The 21,605-nt window shown below is 42.9% G+C and overlaps 1 protein-coding gene across 6 annotated transcripts in view; it reads right to left on the reverse strand.

Annotated features, from left to right (window-relative positions):
• Positions 1 to 673: 673 nt before the first annotated feature.
• The window catches only part of ADAMTS2 (ADAM metallopeptidase with thrombospondin type 1 motif 2), a 225,060-nt gene continuing 204,128 nt past the window's right edge, over positions 674 to 21,605 (reverse strand). For 4 of the 6 annotated variants that reach the window (XM_033927280.1, XM_033927284.1, XM_033927282.1 and 1 more), the window contains exons 20-21: positions 21,145 to 21,274; positions 674 to 2,567 (exon numbers count right to left, since the gene is read on the reverse strand). In XM_033927280.1, coding sequence (XP_033783171.1) covers positions 1,327 to 2,567; positions 21,145 to 21,274 — 1,371 coding nt within the window. In that variant the 3' untranslated portion in view covers positions 674 to 1,326. Of the gene's footprint in view, positions 2,568 to 9,346; positions 11,078 to 21,144; positions 21,275 to 21,605 lie in introns of those variants that run through there. The other 2 variants (XM_033927281.1, XM_033927285.1) reach the window with 2 other exon arrangements.

Below are 21,605 nucleotides of genomic sequence, written 5' to 3' on the forward strand. Positions count from 1 at the left end.
GGTGCTAAGCTTGACTCGTCGGAATGCCTAAGATGAGGTGCCAAGTTATAAAACAGGTGCGATAGGTTTTCTAATGTCTAATCTTCCTAAGATGCTGACGGATATGTACAATTAGCAATTCATGACTGCTCGAAGCAAATGGTTAATAATATATGTTCTTCATAAAAATATAGTTTTTTATTGCAAAAAATCTAATGCCAAGTTACATTTTCTTTACAAAGCACCATAGAGAGCAGTCAGTCCAGTTATGTAGGCACAAAGAGGACTGGTAAAACGAAGAGAAAGTTGCCAAGCGAAAACTAACCTTAACATGATTGGGCATGTCGTGTTATCTGGTCTCTAATAATTATCCGATGGTGATATTCGTAATTTTTGTAATAGAGGTTAAAAAGACCTTCTACACTTCCCCCCTCCCCATTCACGGTTTCTCTACTTGCGATTTCATATAATCGCAATTTTTTTTTTTTTGGGGGGGGGAGGAGGGAAACACCCCTCCATATTTTTGTCTTCCCCCCGGCATCCTGGCCTTACCTGGTGGTCCAGCTGGTTTTCAGGGCAGGAGCGATCTTCCTACTCTCCTGCCCCGTGCAGATAGCTATTAGGAAATGGCTGTGGGGAGTTCCCGTAGTCGCTCCTGCCCCAAAAACCAGCTAGACCACCAGGTAAGGCCGGGATGCCAGGGGAAGGCGGAAGGGAGGCAGGGCTGGATCAGAGCCGGATATTCGCGGTTTTTCGCCATTTGCGGTCCAGCTCTGCCCCTATCCCACACGAATAACGAGGGAGAAGTGTATTTCTGCTTTTGGAGCCATAATTAAAACAAGAAATTAGGGGGAAAAGTTTCAATTCTTTAGCAAAGACATTTAGCAATCACTGAACAGAACGAACAGTGATTTCAGTTGTGGGCTTACCTAGCCCAGCACACATGCTGATTCCTGCTTAGGTTCAAAAATGATTACATTTCATAGGTAGTCAACGAAAAACATTGGCACTGAAAACAATTTCCCAAAACTTCTAGAGAAAACACTGTCTGGTTTGGGCAATACTGCACAATTTCAGTCTTCATACTGATCCACTGATAAGTTGCTAGTGAGCCAAGTTATTATTAACTAGGTTGATAAACATTGATATTGCACAGAGACCCCATTAGCACCTAATGAACCTAGCCTTTCAACTTACAAAAAAAGATAGTAATGGAACAATTTTACTTTTATTTGACATAGCTCTGAAGAATGGCAGGTTCACCTTAGCACCACTTTAAGTCTGGCTTCTATGACCTGGGCATTACTTTGGTGTTTGGTAAATTCTCTCTTGGAGATAAACTGAGTCTTAGGCTCTTCCCTTTTTGATTAACTTTTTCTTAGACTCTCGTTTCATCTTCTCAGCAATCAACTGTTGAATTCTTTGGTTTTTTATCCTTCTATAGGGCGATTTCCTTCGGATCAGATAGCTGTGTCCTGGCACCTCATTGTCTGCATCTAGTATTCTTGAGGGAACATCCACTGCATTAATGTCTTGGTGGATCTCCATTCCATTGGACTGGGTAACATTTGTGTTGTAGAGTAAAGGAGGAACTGTCGTAGATGTTGTGACAGTACTAGGGGGAGGAACTATCGTAGATGTGACAATATTAAGGGGAGGAACCGTTGTAGATGTGACAATATTAAGGGGAGGAACTGTTGTAGATGTTGTGACATTACTAGGAGGAGGAACCGTCGTAGATGTTGTGACAGTACTAGGGGGAGGAACCATCGTAGATGTGACAATATTAAGGGGAGGAACTGTCGTAGATGTTGTGACATTTCTAGGAAGAGGAACCGTCGTAGATGTTGTGACAGTACTAGGGGGAGGAACCGTTGTAGATGTGACAGTATTAGGAGGAGGAACCGTCGTAGATGTTTTGACAATATTAAGGGGAGGAACTGTCGTAGATATTGTGACAGTACTAGGAGGAGGAACTGTCGTAGATGTTGTGACAGTACTAGGAGGAGGAACCATCGTAGATGTTGTGACAGTACTAGGAGGAGGAACCATCGTAGATGTTTTGACAATATTAAGGGAAGGAACTGTCGTAGATATTGTGACAGTACTAGGAGGAGGAACCGTCGTAGATGTTGTGACAGTACTAGGAGGAGGAACCATCGTAGATGTTTTGACAATATTAAGGGGAGGAACTGTCGTAGATATTGTGACAGTACTAGGAGGAGGAACCGTCGTAGATGTTTTGACAATATTAAGGGGAGGAACTGTCGTAGATGTTGTGACAGTACTAGGAGGAGGAATCGTCGTAGATGTTTTGACAATATTAAGGGGAGGAACCGTCGTAGATGTTGTGACAGTACTAGGAGGAGAAACTGTTGTAAATATTGTGACATTAATACTAGCAAGAGTTGTCGCTGGAGAGACAAAATCCTGAATGCCCTTGCTTTTATTTGTATTCAGTTTCATGCTACTGCTGCGATTGGAGTTACAGGACTTGCAACAAAGCTGCTTGTAGGCCGGCACTGAGCAGAAATGAGCCAGTCCATCCATACGACAAATCAGAGATTTGTCTCCTTCACAGTGTGTCTCTGAAAAAGAAAAAAACAGGGAAATAAACACCCAAGAAACATCAAATACGAAGCTCTGAAGATGGGCTTGATATGCAAAGCAATTTAACCCTTTAATTGGCAGATGGTGAAACGGCTGCTTTATGTAACTTGATGTTGACCAAGAGCCATAGAAGACACATATTGCTTCTGAGCAACAATGCCAAATAAAGGGTTAAGCAGGCTGGAGAAGCTTCAATCCACTTAAATTGCAGTGAGCCGCCCAACCACTGGTATTTAGCACTGCTATACTCTCTGACTGCCCATGTTAAAAGAGGGTAGATAAAGGGGTGGCACTGGGAAGTTTTCTGAACTGTGGAATGATCTTCCATTTCTTTTAAGGAGTTCCGGCTCACTTCAATTTTTTCGCAAATCCTTAAAAACTACTAAACACTTTGAAAATTAATTTCCCAAAATTTAGTCTTATTTTTTATGGTTTCTATTTGTTAAGTTAATTATTGTAAACCGAGTCGAGCTTCCTTAGAATGATGACTCGGTATATAAAGCCAAGACTTAAATTAGATTAGGAGCAATATTCGGTGCCAAGACTCACATTTAGGACAGCTCAAAAGCTGAATATTGGCCAGGGACCCTCCTAACTGGTTTTGCATTTTTAAGTCCCCTCGATCCCCTCTCTTGTAGGCAACTGCCCAGGTCACACAGGAAAATTGGTGATCGAGGTTTAAATGTGTATCACCGATTTTAAGAGCTCATATGCAATTTCTTTAACCATCATTAGGTCGTTAATAATCTTGTTATTCATGGAACATATGTGCAACAAATACACTTCTCCCTCCGTATTCGCTGTGATAGGGGATTAACAGAACCGCAAATACAGAAAAACCGCGAATAAGTTTTTCATATGTTATTCGCTGTTTTCTATTAAAAATCATCGTGAATATGGCGAAACCGCAAATAACATGGTGGGAGTCCTGGCCTGTTCTGCAGGAAAGGCAAAACACAGTGAAGACAGTGCTGGGAATCAGCGATTTTCTCTGTAAACGCTTGGAATCGGCTATTTCTGTATGCAAGCTGATGTAATTTGGGGGGAGGAGCCAGCAAGCTAAAAACCGTGAATAATCTAAACCGCGATTGCTGAAACCGCGAATACGGAGGGAGAAGTGCATTCTTCCATTTCACTGATAAAAAGAATCATGCCTGAAGGGGGAGCTGTACCCTCACATCCAGCACTAAATTGTTTTCCATGGTTCAGGGTAGCCATGTGCAAGTCCCTGTAGCTGATAAAAAGATGAGTCGCTGGAGCAGTGGAACTGTCAGTTCTATTTTTATGCTCACAAAGGAATAAATTCGGGATGTATCCACCATAAAGGTTCTCGTCTCTGAAAGACTGTGCCGCAGAAAGTATATTACTTTCAAATAATTATTTACTCTGCATATAATGAGCTGTAGGCCATGTTTACAATATCAACACTAAATGTAATTTTTCATATTCTGAGGTTTAAAATCTGGTCTTATCTTTCTGTAATCCGCTTCAAACCTGTGAAGATGATGCTGGACCCATGTCGGTCCTAGGTCTGCCAGTCTCACTCTCAGACACAGGAAATCTACGTTATAGGGGGTGGGACCGGCAAACCTAGCAGTGACCCACGCTAGATCATGGTCCTGCACCAGCGTCTTCAGAACTGTGCTTAGGAAGCTGAGAATAGCGGCAAGAAGAGGGTATGGGGAAGGGAGACGTAGACAGAGATGCTGGATGGGAGAAAAGAAACAAAGAGAGACAGTGGAGTGGCGGGGGAGAGAGAAAGAGGAGTGGAGGGAGAGAGGGGGATGGGGAGAGAGAGAGAAGTGTGGGATAGTGAGAGAGATGGAGGGTGGGGGATAGAGAGAGGGTAAATTATAAACATACTTCCTCAGAATTCTGAAAATCAAAAAATCCAGACTGACTCAATCCCCGAGTGGCTCTGAATTTTGGATTTATACTGTAAACCCCACATCCTCATACTACAATGCTTCCTTTTACCTTGGCTAAAGAAGAGACTAGTGTCGCTCAAACATTCAGAAGCTCAGCTATTGCTGGTCTGAAACCTTTATGAGCTATAGATGCTGACTCTGGATTATTGTTATGTCATTAGATGTACTGACGAATACCTATTTTCTGTCCAGTGAAATGTGAACATATTATTATACTTTAACCCTTTTAATTGGCAGAGGGTGAAACGGCTGCTTTGCGTAACTTGATGTTGAATGAGAGCAACAGTGCATTTGGAGATGCAGATCTCCCATAAGAGCCAGAGAAGACGCATGTTGCTTCTGAGCAACAATGCCAAATAAAGGGTTAAAAGAGACCTATGGATTACTGTCTTGCTTCAGTCTACAAAGGATACAGATCTAGCCTGCTGCCACCTTGTAAAGAAGTAGACCACACAGAGTGGTGTAGTGAGTGGGGCATGGGAGGTGTGGTCATGGGAGGGGTGCCGACACCTGCTCTCTTCTCCGCCCCCACCCTCTTATTTTCCCTGCTTTACGAATAATGTCGCCTCTCTCTGACATCACTTCAGGGCCCTGCGTCTAGGAAGTGACGTCAGAAGGATAGCCAACACGATGCGGGCGGGCAGCAAATTTGTGACCTTGCTCGCCCCTGGAAAATCGAAAAGGTACAGGGAAAGGGAAGGGGTATGTATGGCAGGGGAGGTCAAGAAAGAGCAGGGGAGCAGTGCCACCGGCCCTCACTACGCCACTGACTACACATAATAAATTTGTTTATGTGTGTAGAAACTAGGGGTGCCCAATTCAGTCCTTGGGACACACCACTCCAGTCTGGTTTTTAAGATATCCAGAATGAATATGGAATATGCATGAAATAAAGTTGTACGCACTGGAGCTCTATCTCGTGCATATTCATTGTACATATACTGAAAGTATGACTGGAATTGCAAGGACTGGGTTGAGAACCCTTGGACATATTGATAAATTGCTAGTCTATTTGTAGGGTTAATCCTGCCAAGTACAAAAATTTAGAAGACTTGCACTTTGTTGAAATACATGCTAAAATAGTTTTGGTTAATCCCTTCCATGTCCTTTCTCAATGTTAGTTTACAGGTACAGACTTTGCATAAGAAGCCCTTATATGGAAACTAGAGGTCTGCACGGGAACGGAGATCGTGGGAATCCCCCCTAACCCACAGGACTCCCACGGGGACCCCCCTCTGGCCCACGGGACTCCCCATCTAGCCAACAGGACTCCCACGGGGATGGAAGGCTTTGGAAGCAGGGTTCGTCCATATAATATAATGGACACGTCAGCAGGAGCGTAGGAAGATCGCTCCTGCCCCGAAAACCAGCTAGACTACCAGGTAAGGCCGGGATGCCAGGGGAAGGCGGAAGGGAGGCGGGGGTGGGTCAGAGCCGGATATTCACGGTTTTTCGCCATTCACGGTCCGGCTCTGCCCCTATCCCCCGCAAATAACGAGGGAGAAGTGTACAGGCTGATTTTAAAAGGGGTTACATACTCAGCTATGGAAAATATGCTTCTTCGGACCAGGTTTCTACACTTAGGGCTCCTTTTACGAAGGCGTGTTAGGGCCTTAACGCGCGGAATAGCGCATGCTAAAATGCCGCGTGCGCTAGCCGTTACCGCCTCCCCTTGAGCAGGTGGTAGTTTTTTGGCTAGCATGCGCTAATCCGGTGCGTGCGCTAAAAACACTAGCGCACCTTAGATGTTTAAAACGGGCAGCTCCAGGTTTGGAGTTAGGGCGGGCAAAGAAGTTGGATATTTGGTTCTGGTTTTCAGCACTTGGCATTTAATGTAACATCCCAAACCTAGGCAAATGAATAGCAGACTTCAATTTAAGATATTAATTTTTAGGACCCTAAATTTTTAGGCACATATTTAACTGAAAAATAGTCTCTGGCTGAAAACAGGTGCCTAACCCGAGGGCTCCTCTGATCAAGCAGTGGGGTAGAGAGTTTTGCCGGCGCGGTAAATGCGCCAACGCTCACAGGGAATTGAATGAGTGTCGGAGCATTTATGTCGCCAGCCCGCGGTAAAACTCTCTGCCGCTGCTTGATAAAAGCTGGCGTCGGTTGCCTAAATTGATACTGGTTGTCTTCTTGACACTCACCACCCTGCATTGGTTTTTGTACACTGCTTTGCTCTTTATAAGCCTCTCCACTATATATATATATCTCTGCTGTATATGTACAGTCTCCTGCATGGTAAATCCACATTGTTCTTCGCTGTATAAACACCTTTACTGAATATGTACAGTCCTCATTGTATCTTCGCTGTAAATGTACAGTCTCTTACACTGTAAACCGCTCTGAACTGTTTGTGGTACTGCAGTATATAAAATAAAGTTATTATTATTATTAAATTTGGGCACTTAAGCTTTTTAAAAAATCAGCCAGTTACTAAAGAGCGGATAACGTAGCTGGTTTTAAGAAAGGTTTGGACAAGTTCCAGGAGGAAAAGTCCATAGTCTGTTATTGAGACATAGGGGGGAAGCCACGGCTTGCCCTGGATCGGAATTCAGCACTTAATGATCTCCTTGGATGTGTTTCAGTTTTACGTTCTTCACAGCCAGGCTTTTGCCCTTACCATAGTACTGAGACGGAATTAGCTTCATTACTCGATCATCTTTATCAGCTATTCAGCGTAGGTTCAAGTGCTTTGATCATGCAATTTGATCTTAGCAGCGCTTTTGATCTAGTTGACCAACTTATCCTTATAGCATGTCTGGAAGCTATGGGATTGACTGGAAGTGTGTTAAATTGGTTTAAAGGTTTCTTAGAATCTCAATCTTATCAAGTATATTTGGACAATCTCTTCTCCCATAATGGAAAAAGGTATGTGGGATACTGCAGGGTTCCCCTCTGTCTCCTACATTGTTCAATCTTTATCTTGCTCCCCTCGGGTTTGAATTTCTTCTTTGGGGGTAAAATTATATAGCTATGCGGATGATATTACCATACTGATAAGGTGTCGTTTTTATCATTTATTCAATCGATCCTTGAGGTTGTTGAATTATGGATGAAGGATTTCAGGTTAAAGCTTAATCCAGATAAAAACTAAATTTTTCTTGGCTTCTCCATCCGATTCGATCAAAGATGACTTAATAAGATTGAATGGCACAACTTATTCTATCTTGCTGATTGTAAAAATCCTGGGAATCTATCTATTTTGATCGTAAACTTTCTTTTGATTTCCACATTAATTCTTTAGTCGGGAAATCTTATTTCTTACTCTGGAAACTAAGAACAATTAAGTCATACTTTGACCTTTTTCTCATTTAGATGTTACAGCAGAGTGAATTCACGGGTGGACAAGGCCAAAGCAGCCTGTTTAGAGGACTGCCGGCCCGAAGCTGCTTAGGGGAGGCTCGCTCGCGGTCGGCTTTCGGATGGGAGGGAGGGAAGGATGGGGGTTCAGCTGCACAAGGGATGGAAGGGAAACTGCTGGCGAATTCCTGGTTTAGGTCTTATTTTTGGGGAAACACGCTATGTATCTTTCTATCTCTACTTCTTATCTGGTATTTAGAAAATCTATGAAAACTGATATTTGGCAAATATTTTGATTAACTGTGCTTATACCGCGTACACTTGTATTCCGCGAGGTAGCTGTGTTATGTTTCGCTACCCCTTGGGTTTTGGCCAGGTACATAGAAACATAGAAGATGACGGCAGAAAAGGGCTATAGCCCATCTAGTCTGCCCACTTTAACAACCCACCCCCTGAATTTACCCCCCTAGAGATCCCACATGTGTATCCCATTTCCTTTTAAAATCTGGCACACTGCTGGCCTGAATCACCTGAAGCGGAAGTTCATTCCAACGATCGACCACTCTTTCGGTGAAGAAGAACTTCCTGGATTGGCCACCGTGAGAACAGGCTACTGGGCTTGATGGGAGCATCGGTCTGACCCCCCAGTAAGGCTATTCTTATGTTCTTAAGATTAAACTAGGATTGACGCTACTTTCTCACATCTCAAAAATCAGATTGAACTTTGCAACTTTATTGTTTGATAAGTTTGACAAATGGAAGGTGTGACTTTATATCATCATGAAAGTATGAGAAAAAAAAGAGGGGTACACTTCTTTTTTGGGGAGGGGGAAACCCCCCCCCCCCAGTTTAGTCTTACCCCCGGCATCCTGGCCTTACCTGGTGGTCTAGCGGGCTTTCGGGGCAGAAGCGATCTTCCTACACTCCTGCCCCGTGTAGATCGCCAATAGGAAATGGCTGTGGGGAGTTCCCGTCGTAGTCTCGAGAGACTACGGGAACTCACGGCAGCTATTTCCTGTTGGCGATCTGCACGGGGCAGGAGCGTAGGAAGATCGCTCCTGCCCCGAAAGCCCGCTAGACCACCAGGTAATGCCGGGATGCCGGGGGGAAGGTGGGAGGGAAGCGGGGGTGGGTCAGAGCCGGACCAGAAGATATTTGCGGTATTTCACAATTCGCGGTCCGGCTCTGCCCCTATCCCCCGCGAATCCGGAGGGAGAAGTGTAATTATGTTCAGTGCTGCTTGGGACACAATAAATTGGTCTATTGAAGAAGAAATCAAGATTCCAACGGCAATGGTACATATTTAATATTAAGTTAAATACATATAAAAACACTAATAAAATATCCCTGATAAGCCAAAGTGCATGTAGACAATTGTGCACAATGCTGAGAAACCTTATTGCACCACGCTATAGCCTCCCATATCTCGAACAATACTAAAATGTCTGTCCATTTAAAAAGTTTGAAGTTAACAGTCATGAATATACGCATACAGTTAGACATCAATTCATTTACAGTGCCAGTAACTTATCTTTGCATTAGTTCCATTTTACCATCAGAGAGTAAATTATTATTATTATTTTTTTTTTTTTAAACCGTTAAACATATTCACAGTCAAATTTAAAATATGTGATCACATGATAATGACGATTTTGAAGTGCTGCGGGGTTTAAAATGTGGACAATGCCACCTCGCACGAGGGTTAAGCTGAGTGGAATCGGAGAGCAATTTCCCCCGCCTGCGATGTGAAAGTTTACCCTGCTCGCTGGCTTCCAACACCAGGTCTAATTGGAAAACAGTCGTAGGTAGAGAGCGAATGAGAGCATCTCACTTTTGTGCGCTGAAATCAGCCAATCTAATTCTTCATTAGAGGCTCCCCAGAACGGTGCAAAATTAAGACTCAGCTCCTTTAGGTCGGTGCCCCCTGTTCTATAAAGCTAAGCCGAGCTGGTATTTAATGCCGTTACAGCTTCACTTTAAGGCATGTTCCTAAACAGTGTCTAAGCAATGAGATTTAGAAATTGAGGTATTCTGTCGTCGTTCGCACTGTTATGTTTGCCAGTGACACGATCAATACAGCACTCGCACAAACACGCTGCTTACGGTAGGGCATGCACATGGTGGAAAGAGACCAATGACTGAAATGACCACACACAATTACTTCCTGCACAAGTTCATATGAAAATGTCATCCGGCCTCAATTATATATATATATATAAAATATTTTTTCTTGCATGGACTACTTGTATAAAATGTTAAATCTGTACGAAACTGTGTAGCAAAATATGATGGATGAGAAGGCAGTATTTAAATAAAAGGAATTAACCAAAATGGAGGTAATTTTAAGATACAGTACAGCAAAAAAGCAGCAGTAATAGCAGCAGTTTAAAGATAGGGAAAAACTGAGAACTGATACCCAACGTCTTATCGTTAACAAACAACACCCAACCCAACGTCTTATCGTTAACAAACAACACCCAACCCAACGTCTTATCGTTAACAAACAACACCCAACCCAACGTCTTATCGTTAACAAACAACACCCAACCCAACGTCTTATCGTTAACAAACAACACCCAACCCAACGTCTTATCGTTAACAAACAACACTCAGCTAAGTCAAGGGGAAACGGAAGGAAATGGGGGTGGATAACCATGAGAATGGGAAAGAGAATGAAATGGATCTTTCACGCAACTAATCACCCTACTGCGAACACCACTCGTACACTATGAGGCGTAGGGCCTTAAGATGAAAGAGAATTTTAGCACTACAAGGTGTCATTATTGTGATGTGATCACATTCACAATAAGTTCTCAGTTTTGCTTTCAAAGTGAACATCAGGAGCCAGTGAGAGCCTCTTTTTGTTTTACCATCGTCAAAAGCGTAGGAGCAAGCTTGCTGACAGCTTCTCCCAACAAGAGGCCTGCAACAGAGCATCGCAAAGTTCCTACTCACACATCCAACCATGGCGGCCTGCCACGCACGCTCCAGGAAAGAGATTCGGAGCAGCAGAGCTCATTGAAGTAAAAGATTTAGCATAAGAAGCAAGCTGATAAATCAGGGTAATTTTCCATAGAGCGACAGGACTAAAGCGAAAGGCAAAGTCCACAGTTGATGGGGCATGCGTTTAAGGTCAAAGGCAGAACTATAAATGGGTCTTTTACTTGAAGATATTTTCGGGACGGGAGAGTCCGGTTTTGATCTGGAAAGCCATTGCACTATGTAGTTTTTCTTTGATGGGTCTGAAGCATTTCCTGCATTGGAGAAAAACAAGACCACAGTGATTCGTGCGCTATTGGGTGTAAACGGTAGCAGTCTTATGGAACTTTGCACAGAACGGAAACAGTAAGGCCTGTTCAACAGCATATTGAGTCTGTCACAAATCTAATCATTGTGTGGAAAAATGCTACTTAGTCTGGGCCTTTTGGGAATAATTCTATAAGGTGGGAGCTACGAGGAGTTACACGCATAAGGGATCAGAATAGTAACACATATATGCACAAAGTCGTATAAATGGCAAAATTTCATCTAAGTGTTAGTCTATAAATATGTATAATCCACTCAATATCAGCACTAGTAAATAAACCCAAAGTATTCGTCAAACTTTCTCTTAACCACAGCCCTTCGGGTTCTGAATAAATAGTTTGTAATACTTTTAACGCTTCAGTGGAGCCACTTAGCGCTCAAACCAACTCATTGCGCTAAGCTTTACACTCCCAATTCGTCATTAGCTTATCCATGCAAAAGTTTTATAAATATCTAGATTTAAAGCATAATTTTTTGCTCTCACTTATCTTTAAATAGCCGTGTCCATCGGCCAGGGGTAATTAAGCTATACAGTACTTCCCCGATATTCACGGGGGTTCTGTTCCAGAAACCCCCGCGAATGTTAAAAAAGCCCCGCGAATACGATTTTTAGGCAGGGATGGTAGGAGAGGGTGGCAGGAGAGGTCAGCCGGAGCGCCGGCGAGTGAAGGAAATCACTCGCGGTATGCTCCAACCGCCTCTTCCTGTACTAAAGTCGGGCCTCACCAATCAGGAGCTGCTTTGACACGCAGCTCCTGATTGGTGAGGCCCGATTTTAGTACAGGAAGAGGCGGTCGTAGCATACCGCGAGTGATTTCCTTCACTCGCCGGCGCTCCAGCTGCCCTCTCCTGCTTCCCCTTTGTGGTTGGAAAATACTGCGAATGACCGGGACCGCAAATTTGCAGGGGAGCACTGTATAGATATATAATTAAAGGATTCTATAAATATGTGCCTGTCTTACATAGGAGGGAATTCACTAAGCAGAGCTAAAACTTAGCGCTGAATTTTTCTAGCACCTATGTGTTATTCCATACAGGGCACACACCTTATATAGAATAGCGTTTAGCATGGATCCTGTGCGTAATTTACGGGCGTCAAACTTACACCTGCTGAAACCTGGTATAAATGCCAGTGCGCCCAAGCTATGACACTATTAGGCAGTATTCAGTAATTCCAAATGAAACTTTTTGGAATGCCCCCAACACGCCCACCGCCATGCCCCCTTTTGAGATATGACCCAAGGGCCTGATTCTGTATAGGACGCCGATCGCGTGTTAATCGCGTAGCAGCATCCCATTCAGAAACGGGTCAGCCCTCCCAGGCAGGCGCCTTCTACGGAGACGCATACCGACGCTTAAGCCCATCCACTTCTGGGTGAAACCATGCCCACACCCCGCCTTGGCCTTGCTTAAGCATACCCACGCATTGCTCTAGACGCACCACAGATGCCTTCCTCGTAGGCGTCCTTCCCCGGTAGCATTGTTTCTAAAAACGTGCGTCTCGATTGACGCCTTGTAGGACGCCCTGTTCGAGAATCAGCCCCCAAACGCGCCCGCAAATTTTAGAGTGCCAACTGACATCACTAATTGGTTGTTAATACCCAGTTATTGAGGATTCAGCGTGCATTATCCAATTTATTTGAGAGTGCATCCCAGAAGCACACACGACTTTGACAGTATTTGATACACGTAGGCGGAATATGGTTATAGCATGGGCGCAAGCATTTACACCAGCTCTGTGGCTGGCCTAAGGGCTTACATTTAAATTGTAGGCGTGTATCTAACTTAAGGATACTAGCCTCCTATTTTCCTTCCTTCAGTCAAAAGAAAGACAAAGTAAAGGTTATGTAAATGCACCTTACCATGAGGCCCAAATGCATCAAAAACCAACAGTGAACACCATCTGAAGCTCAGGTATGGATAACCATCGCAGAAACACTAACTCTGTATAGTAACACCATTACTAAAGCTCATATATCATAGCTGATGTATTGTAACACCATTACTAAAGCTCATGTATCATAGCTGATGTATTGTAACACCATTACTAAAGCTCATGTATCATCGCTCTTGTATTGTAACACTATTACTGGAGCTATTACATGCAAACCACTCTGAATTGACTCCCCAGTCATCAGCAGCGGTATAGAAGCTTCCATTAAACAATAAATTAGCACCCTTTAGGCACATCAATACAAATGCACACTTATGGATATATCCTCTTTATCGACTGAGGGTAAAAAGTCTCTTATTGGAAAGGACATAAGTATAATGGCAAACACCATAACAGTTGCCTTCAGCAACTCCAAGGAGTTCAATGCATCTTCATTAAAATCAGCTAAAAAAAACCCAATAACAATAATATATTATTTCTATAGCGCTACCAGGCGCACCAGCGCTGTCCATTGTATATGCAAGAGACGATCCCTGCTCAGAAGAGCTTACCATCTAATTGACAGACACACAGAGGAAGGGGGGGCTAAAAGGTGGTAGGGGACTATTAAGGGAATGACAGACAGATGTGTTGGTTGAGTCAGTGTTTAAACGAAGCTTCAAATAAATAGGTTTTTAGTTTGGTTTTGAATACCACCAGAGGCAATAAACCAGGCAGGTTGTTCCAAGCATGCGGTGTAACAAGGTAGAAGGGATGGAGATGGGAGCTGGCGGTAGAGGAAAAGGGTACAGAGAGGATGAACTTGTCTGATGATCGGATGATCGGAATTCCCGGAGGGGAGTATAGGGAGTAGCAAGGAAGGAGAGATACCGAGGAGCTGCAGAGCGAGTACACTTGAACGTCAGCAAGAAGAGTTTGAATCATATGCTGAGATGTATAGGGAGCGACCTGAGGAAGGGAGTAATGTGGGTATAATGACCCTGGCAGAATATGAGGCACGCAGCAGCGTTCTGAACAGATTGAAGTGGAGAGCTACGGCTTAGCGGTAGAAGCACATTGCAGTAATCCAGACGAGAGGCGACGAGGGCGTGGATGAGGGTTTTAGCAGCATGCTCAGAAAGGAAAGGATGGATTTTAGCAATATTATAGAGAAAGAATTGACAAGTTTTGGCAGTCTTTTGGATATGAGAGGAGAAGGAGAGTGACAATTCGAAGATGACCCCGAGGTTGCGAGTCAATGAGACAGGAAGGATGAGGGTGTCATCACCGGGGGAAGGGGAGAGGCAGGTTTAAGAGGAAAGATAAGGAGTTCAGTCTTGGCCATGTTTAATTTTAGATGGCAGCGAGACATCCAGGTAGCATCAGTGAAGCAGTTTGAGACTTAAGCCTGGATTCCCTTAGAAATTTCAGGTGTGGAGAGGTAGATTTGCAAGTTATCAGCATAGAGGTGGTACTGGAAACCATGGGATGAAATTAGAGCACAAAGAGAAAAAGTGTAGATGGAGAAAAGAAGAGGTCCCAGGACAGATCCCTGTGGTACGACGATTGATAACGGAAAGGCAGCTAAAGGTACAAAGGGAAAGATAGGAGGAAAACCATGAAATAACAATGAAAAACAGAGCCCTGAAACCCAAGCAAGGACAGTGTTTCAATGAGTAGGCGGTGATCTAGTGTGTCAAATGCCGCAGATAGATCACAGACGATGAGGATTGATGTCGTTTGGATTTGGCCAGGAGCAGGTATTGGAGACTTTAGCAAGGGCAGCTTCTGTGGAGTGAAGGGGAAAAGAAGCCGGATTGAAGGGGATCGAGGTTAGCTCAAGTCAAAAGGAATTCAAGACAACAGTGGTGGACAGTTTTTTATAGTAGTTTGGATAAGAAGGGGAGCATGGAGATAAGGTGATAATTGGAGGGGCACATAGGGTCCAGCGTTGGCTTTTTCAAGAGTAGTGTAGCTAAAGCATGTTTGAAGATGTCAGCTACAGTCATGTTGGATAGGTTGAGGATATGGCAGATAGGGGGGGATGACAGTAGGGGAGATGGTGATCAGCAGATGGATGGAAATTGGATCAGAGGAACAGGTAGTTAGTTTGCAGGAGGAAAGAAAAATGCAGTTTCCTCGTAGGAGGAAGAGGTGGCAGGGGACAACAGAGGGTCAGCAGGGCAGGCCAGAGGAAGTGAGTGACTGGTACGGATCAGTCAAGGATTCGAAGGTAATTTTATGGACCTGCTCATGGAAGTACTTAGCTATGGCCAGGGAGAAAGTGAAGTAGAAGTCGGAAGAGAGGGCAGCTTTTAATAGAGTTGAGTGTGGCAAAGAGGTGGTGAGGGTCGGATCTGAAGGACTCAGTTAAATGGGTGTAATGGTCTTCCTTTGCAAGCGAGAGGACAGCTTGTAAGGAGGTCAGCATGAATTTTAAGTGTATGAAGTCAGCGAGTGTGCAGGATTTCAGCAAGTGGCGTTCTGCATACTGGGCACAGGAATGTTAGTGGCAGATCTTGGAAGTCAGCCAGGGCTGGGGTTTGGCACATCTCACAGGGCGTGGCACATAAGGAGTGAGGGTGTCCAGAGCAGAGGAGAGAATAGTAATACAGGAAGAGAGTGCTTCATTGACAGATTTACATAGTGTAGTGTTTGAGATGCGGGGTAAGACCATGGCAGAAAGAGTACACGGGTTGATAGACTGAAGATTTCTGAAATTATTGGTGAGGGTGATGAATCATGAAGGTTATGAGATCATGGTCAGAGAGGGGGAGAGTTGAGGTAGAGAAGTTGGTAATGGAACAGTTGGAGAAGAGGACAAGATCAATGCAATGGCCTTTTAGGTGTGTAGGAATGCTGGAGCACAGCTGAAGATTGAAAGAAGATATGAGAGCAAGGAACTTTGAGGTACAGGAGTTGGCAGTGTTCTCATCATGAATGTTGAAATCACCCAGGAAAAGGGAAGGCAATGAAGGTTTAAGGAAGATGGAGAGCCAGGAGTCAAGGTCGGTGAGAAAGGCAGCAAGGATTTCTCAGGGGGGATAGATAAATGACCGCCATTCAGAGAGGCAGTGGGGCAAATAGACAAACTTAGTGGACCGCAAAGGAGGAGAAGCAATGAGTCTGGGGTAGAAGAGGTTGAAAACTACATTTTGAATTTCCAGGCACCACTTGCACACGTAGTGCCTATCTGTTTGCTTTCCCATCCTTGAAGGGCTGTATCTACAAGAGGTTTCTTGATAGATCACTATTAGTACAAGCAGGCAAATGGAATAAATGTCTAACCACCTTCATTTCAAATGCACCCTCCTACCAAACCTTCAGGAAATCAATTAAAACCTATCTCTTTGACAAATTTCTCCGACTCCTTTCCTGCCTTGTTGTATCTCTGAAATGCTTCCGGATAAACCTTGATTACTCTTAGCTTGCTAATGTAATTTGAAAGTCTTTTTTCTATAACATCGCTGTCTGTATACAGTCTCTTCCTCTGTAAACCACTCTGAACTGCTTGTGGTATTGCGGTATACAAAAATAAAGTTATTATTAATAGCCCAACTCCGCCTCCATGGCCGAGGCATACGAGAGAAGCGGTAACCTCCATGACACAGGGTAGCTACTGAAGCAGTCATCAGGACAGAGCCAGGTTTCAGTTAGTGCAAGCAGGTGGAAAGAATGAGAAATAAAGAGGTTACGGGCATTCCAGAGGGCACATGAGAGAGGTAGAGAAGGAGGGGAGAGGAAGAGAAATCAGATTGGAGATGTTGCAGTGTGATCTGCTTGAGTAGGGTGAGAGTTGATTAGGAGGGTCAAGATGGGGTTGATGTCCCCAGCGGTGAGCAGGAATAGGGGAGTGTGGAGCATAGTAAGCGAGGTACGACAAAGGTGACGTAGGTGGCTCATGAGCGACCTTAGCATATAGCACTTGTGCGGCTACCATGGGCCTCAAATTATCCCAGCACTGGCTCCCTCGTTCCATAACTGGTTTCATCAATTTCTGTGTTTTGAGCCTTGTGGTGCAATCCCTTAGTGAGGGTGAATAATTTTGTGTTTGCTGAAGACTGCTGATAGAGAATTAATGTTGCGGCCCCTTGATAAAGCTGGAGGTGAAACAAGGCCACTGTTGGGCTTTTTTTTTGTGAATGAGCGATAAAGAATACAGCTGGACTTTGCTTTTTTTCAACTGTTATGATTGTGAATGACATGGGATTGTGTCTATGAAAAGTTCTGAAGACTGCAATAGAGTGATATACTTAAAGTGGAGTTTTCTTGACCAATGACTGGAGAAGCTCCTTTATATCAGATATATTCAGTTTCATGAAGTTAGGCTGCACCTTCAAAAAGATATAAAAAGGATGGAGTCGGTTGAACGTAACGTAAGAAAGTTCTTCACCCAGAGAATGGTAGAAAACTGGAACGCTCTTCCGGAGTCTGTCATAGGGGAAAACACCCTCCAGGGAGTCGAAACAAAGTTAGACAAATTCCTGCTGAACCACAACATACGCAGGTAGGGCTAGTCTCAGTTAGGGCCCTGGTCTTTGACTGCTGGGCAAGATGGACAACTGGTCTGACCCAGCAGCGGCAATTCTTATGGTCCAGAGGAACGCTACTAAAATGGTGTATGGTCTTTGTCATAAGGTGTATGGGGACAGACTTAAAGATCTCAATCTGTATACTTTGGAGAAAAGGTGGGAAAAGGGGAAATATGATAGAGACGTTTAAATACCTACGTGGCATAAATGCACAAGTCGAGTCTCTTTCATTTGAAAGGAAGCTTTGGAATAAGAGGGCATAGGATGAAGTTAAGAGGTGATAGGCTCCGGAGTAATCTAAGGAAATACTTTTTTACAGAAAGGGTGGTAGATGCATGGTAGGGGTGGTGGAGACAGAGACTGTGTCTGAATTCAAAAGGGCCTGGGATAGGCATGTGGGATCTCTTGGATAGAGAAAGAGATCATGTTTACTGCGGATGGGCAGCTCTATGACCTCACAATGCAGGTGTAAAGAGCCTTAGCCTATAGGAAGAGGAGATGCAAATGTTAAGAGCCTTAGCCAATAGGGAGAGGAGGAGACAGTGGATGCTGCAGATGGGAGACAGGATGGGCCCATTTGGCCTTTATCTGCCATCATGTTTCTATCATAAAGCAAATGAGACAGACTTAAAGATCTCAATCTGTATACTTTGGAGGAAAGGCGGGAGAGGGGAGATATGATAGAGATGTTTAAATACCTACGTAATGTAAATGCGCATGAGTCGAGTCTCTTTCATTTGAAAGGAAACTCTGCAATGAGAGGGCATAGGATGAAGTTAAGAGGTGATGGGCTCCGGAGTAATCTAAGGAAATACTTTTTTGGCCTTCATCTGCCATCATGTTTCTATGGGGTTTTTTTTCTCCACTATTTGAAACTTATACAGTCTCTATTGATCTAATTGCTAATGTGCTTAGCCTTTTTATACTCTATATAATCATACTAGTAAAGCCTAAAAAAATATATAGCTTATTCCTCTTTTTAAGTTTAGTGTGTCTTAAATTCATGCCATCCGTGCAGGTGAGGGTACACTTGCCTGCGTAAATGCGGAGTTCATGATAGTTTTCGATTTCTTTTTAGTGAAAATATAAATCTAGCCCTCAAAAGCCTAAAGATCACGGACTACATTATAAGTATTATCTTGTAGAAATGACAGGTCAAGTGAAAACAAGTTGTAGCTATATTGGACAAAATTGGCCCAGCTGTGACTAGCTTTCAAGATTTCCGCTTCACGTACCTGATGAAGGGAGCGTGCTTAGAAGCTAGTCACAGATGTACTGATTTTGTCTACTAATCTTTAGGTGAGGCTTCTCTATCGATCCTTACCTCCACATATTCCAGTGGACTAACAAGACAACTGCAATCTTTTGCTCTGGCATTATGTTCAAATCCTTCAATGTGGCTTTATAACAAAATCAAATGCATCATATATATAGAATTCTGAGCAAGAACTGCCACAAATCAGAGATTCTCAATCCAATCTTTAGGATGCCTCCCACTCAGTTGTTTTTTTTCAGGCATGAGACAGATTTCCACATCGATCTCTCTAATGCAGGGGTGTCAAAGTCCCTCCTCGAGGGCCGCAATCCAGTCGGGTTTTCAGGATTTCCCCAATGAATATGCATGAGATCTATTAGCATACAATGAAAGCAATGCTTGCAAATAGATCTCATGCATATTCATTGGGGAAATCCTGAAAACCCGACTGGATTGCGGCCCTCGAGGAGGGACTTTGACACCCCTGTTCTAATGAAAACCTGACTGGCTCGGTCTGGCCCGAGAACTGGATTGAGAACCCCAGCTATAAATCTTACCATACGGTTCACATAACACTTGTTTTTAACTTTGAGAATACAAATGACGCTTAAGATTGATGTTAACACTGGTAAAAATCAATTTATGTTGCTCTGAAAAAAATAGACCGAATCCAAGGACAAGACAAGGGACACGTACAATTACAATAAACACAAAGCACTAACCATACAGCCTACCATTTTTGTAGTAAGGTACAACGATGCTAGATTTGTTACATAGGATAAAAAAAAGATATTTTACCATCACCATTTCCAGTATTAAAAAGGTACAGATATCTCTATACCAACTCCTTTCAGAAATATTTTTGACGTTATGATTGCTTTAGCTGGTTTTAAGGTGTAATTATTTATTTGCATTTTAAGATAGGTGTATAAGTTGTGTTTGTTTGACTTTATGCATGTTACTTTTGTAATGCCGCTTAGGCATAGGCGGTGGCCAAAATTTTTAAATAAATAAATAAATAATCTACAATTGGAAGGACAATTTCAAACTCAACTTTCATGAATGGTGGAATCATCTTTGTAATAATATAATACATTTCTGTCAAAGACACAACACCCTTCTTATGTGTTTCTAATAGAGCAGGGGTAGGGAACTCTGGTCCTCAAGAGCTGTATTCCAGTCGGCTTTTCAGGATTTCCCCAATGAATATACATTAAAAAGAGTGCATGCAAATAGATCTCATGCATATTCATTGGGGAAATCCTGAAAACCTGACTGGAATACGGCTCTTGAGGACCGGAGTTCCCTACCCCTTTAATAGAGAGTAGACTTGATCCTTTTTATGGTTTTATATAGGGAATGGTGACCTCAAGTGCTCATAGTTCTTTGACTATAGAACTTATCTTGTCAACACAACCAATTCATGAGCTATTATTAGTCCCATATAATCCCATAATTTTTTTATTTCATTATTAAATCTTTTAAAATTAATTTGAAAAAATTTCTAATTAATTAATTTTTATTTCTTATAACTTACTTCCTTATCCTAAAGAAAATCTTAGATCGCCTCTGTAGCCATTGTTAACCTTGTTGGTTCACACTAGCGACAACTTATAGCTTCAGATTAACCAAATTTTTCCGAAGTGCAGTCTCTAAGGAAGCAGTGTGGGACCAGGCAGGCAGCCTTGTGCGCCGCTCTGCCGCTAGAGAAGAGAAGAGGAGGCAGCCACGTCAGCCGACCAGGCAGGCAGCCTTGTGATAGAAGCTGTTGTATAAAATTTTGAACAGATACTGTACCTTATGTTGTATTACCCTGTTCATTTGTTTGTTCAATAAAAATTATTTTCAACTAATTGCTATCTGGGTTTTTCTCTTTGTACGAGATTCGGCCGCCAGCTGCCTTTTAGTTTATCTCAATGTATTTTACTTATCCTTACCCTTGGGGGGCCCCTTGTTACCATTTGTATTTGTCGTCCTTGATATTTTAACTTTGAATGCTCCCCTTCTCTTTTATTTTTAAAATGTAGTATTGTAAACCAAACCTTTGCTAGATCGTATATCAAATATGTAATAAACTTGAACGGGAGTGGGGTAAGGGGGGGAAAGGTACTGGAAAAATGGATATTAAATCTTCATATTAAAGTAATAAAGCGTTTAGTATTATTAATAATTGATGGAAGGGGGGTGGGTATAGTTATGTTTCTATATGCTAATTATATGAAATGGTGTATTCTCTGTAATAATTTGCTATTTGTAATCAAATGTATTACACTGTTGTAAGTTAATAAAATAAAATAAACTTGGACTTGATCTCATATTGAATTCAGAAATGAAAAGAAGGAATTCAGCTCTTACTGGGGCAGGGAAGTAGGCTGCAGGTCCTTATTGTTGCCGGTTTGTCCTTAATACACAGACCGACAGAATTGTCCCCAGTTCGGCACAGGACTTGTCTTTCTTGTGTACCGTTGCCGCAGGAAACGGAGCACTATGGGAAAAAAAAAGCAATTAGTCTTGCACTGTTTCTCCAGATGTATTCTTTCAAGCATGAGGTGTCAGTACTTGTCAGTTGGACTCTAATAAACACACAAGATCACGCTACCTGACCCCACTGCCTCATTTTCTTCTCTTCCTCCCAAGAGCAGAAATATTTCAAAATGTTTTCTTAGACCTAGTTTGAATTTCTAATCAGTTTACAATAATATACAGAAATAAAATGAATAAAGATGATACCTTTTTTATTGAACTAACTTAGGGCTCCTTTTACGAAGCCGCGCTAATCTGGTTTGTGCATTAAAAACGCTAGCGAATCCTTTGTA

The sequence above is a fragment of the Geotrypetes seraphini genome, chromosome 18 (genome assembly GCF_902459505.1).
Source record: "Geotrypetes seraphini chromosome 18, aGeoSer1.1, whole genome shotgun sequence".
Classification (NCBI taxonomy): Eukaryota; Metazoa; Chordata; class Amphibia; order Gymnophiona; family Dermophiidae; genus Geotrypetes; species Geotrypetes seraphini.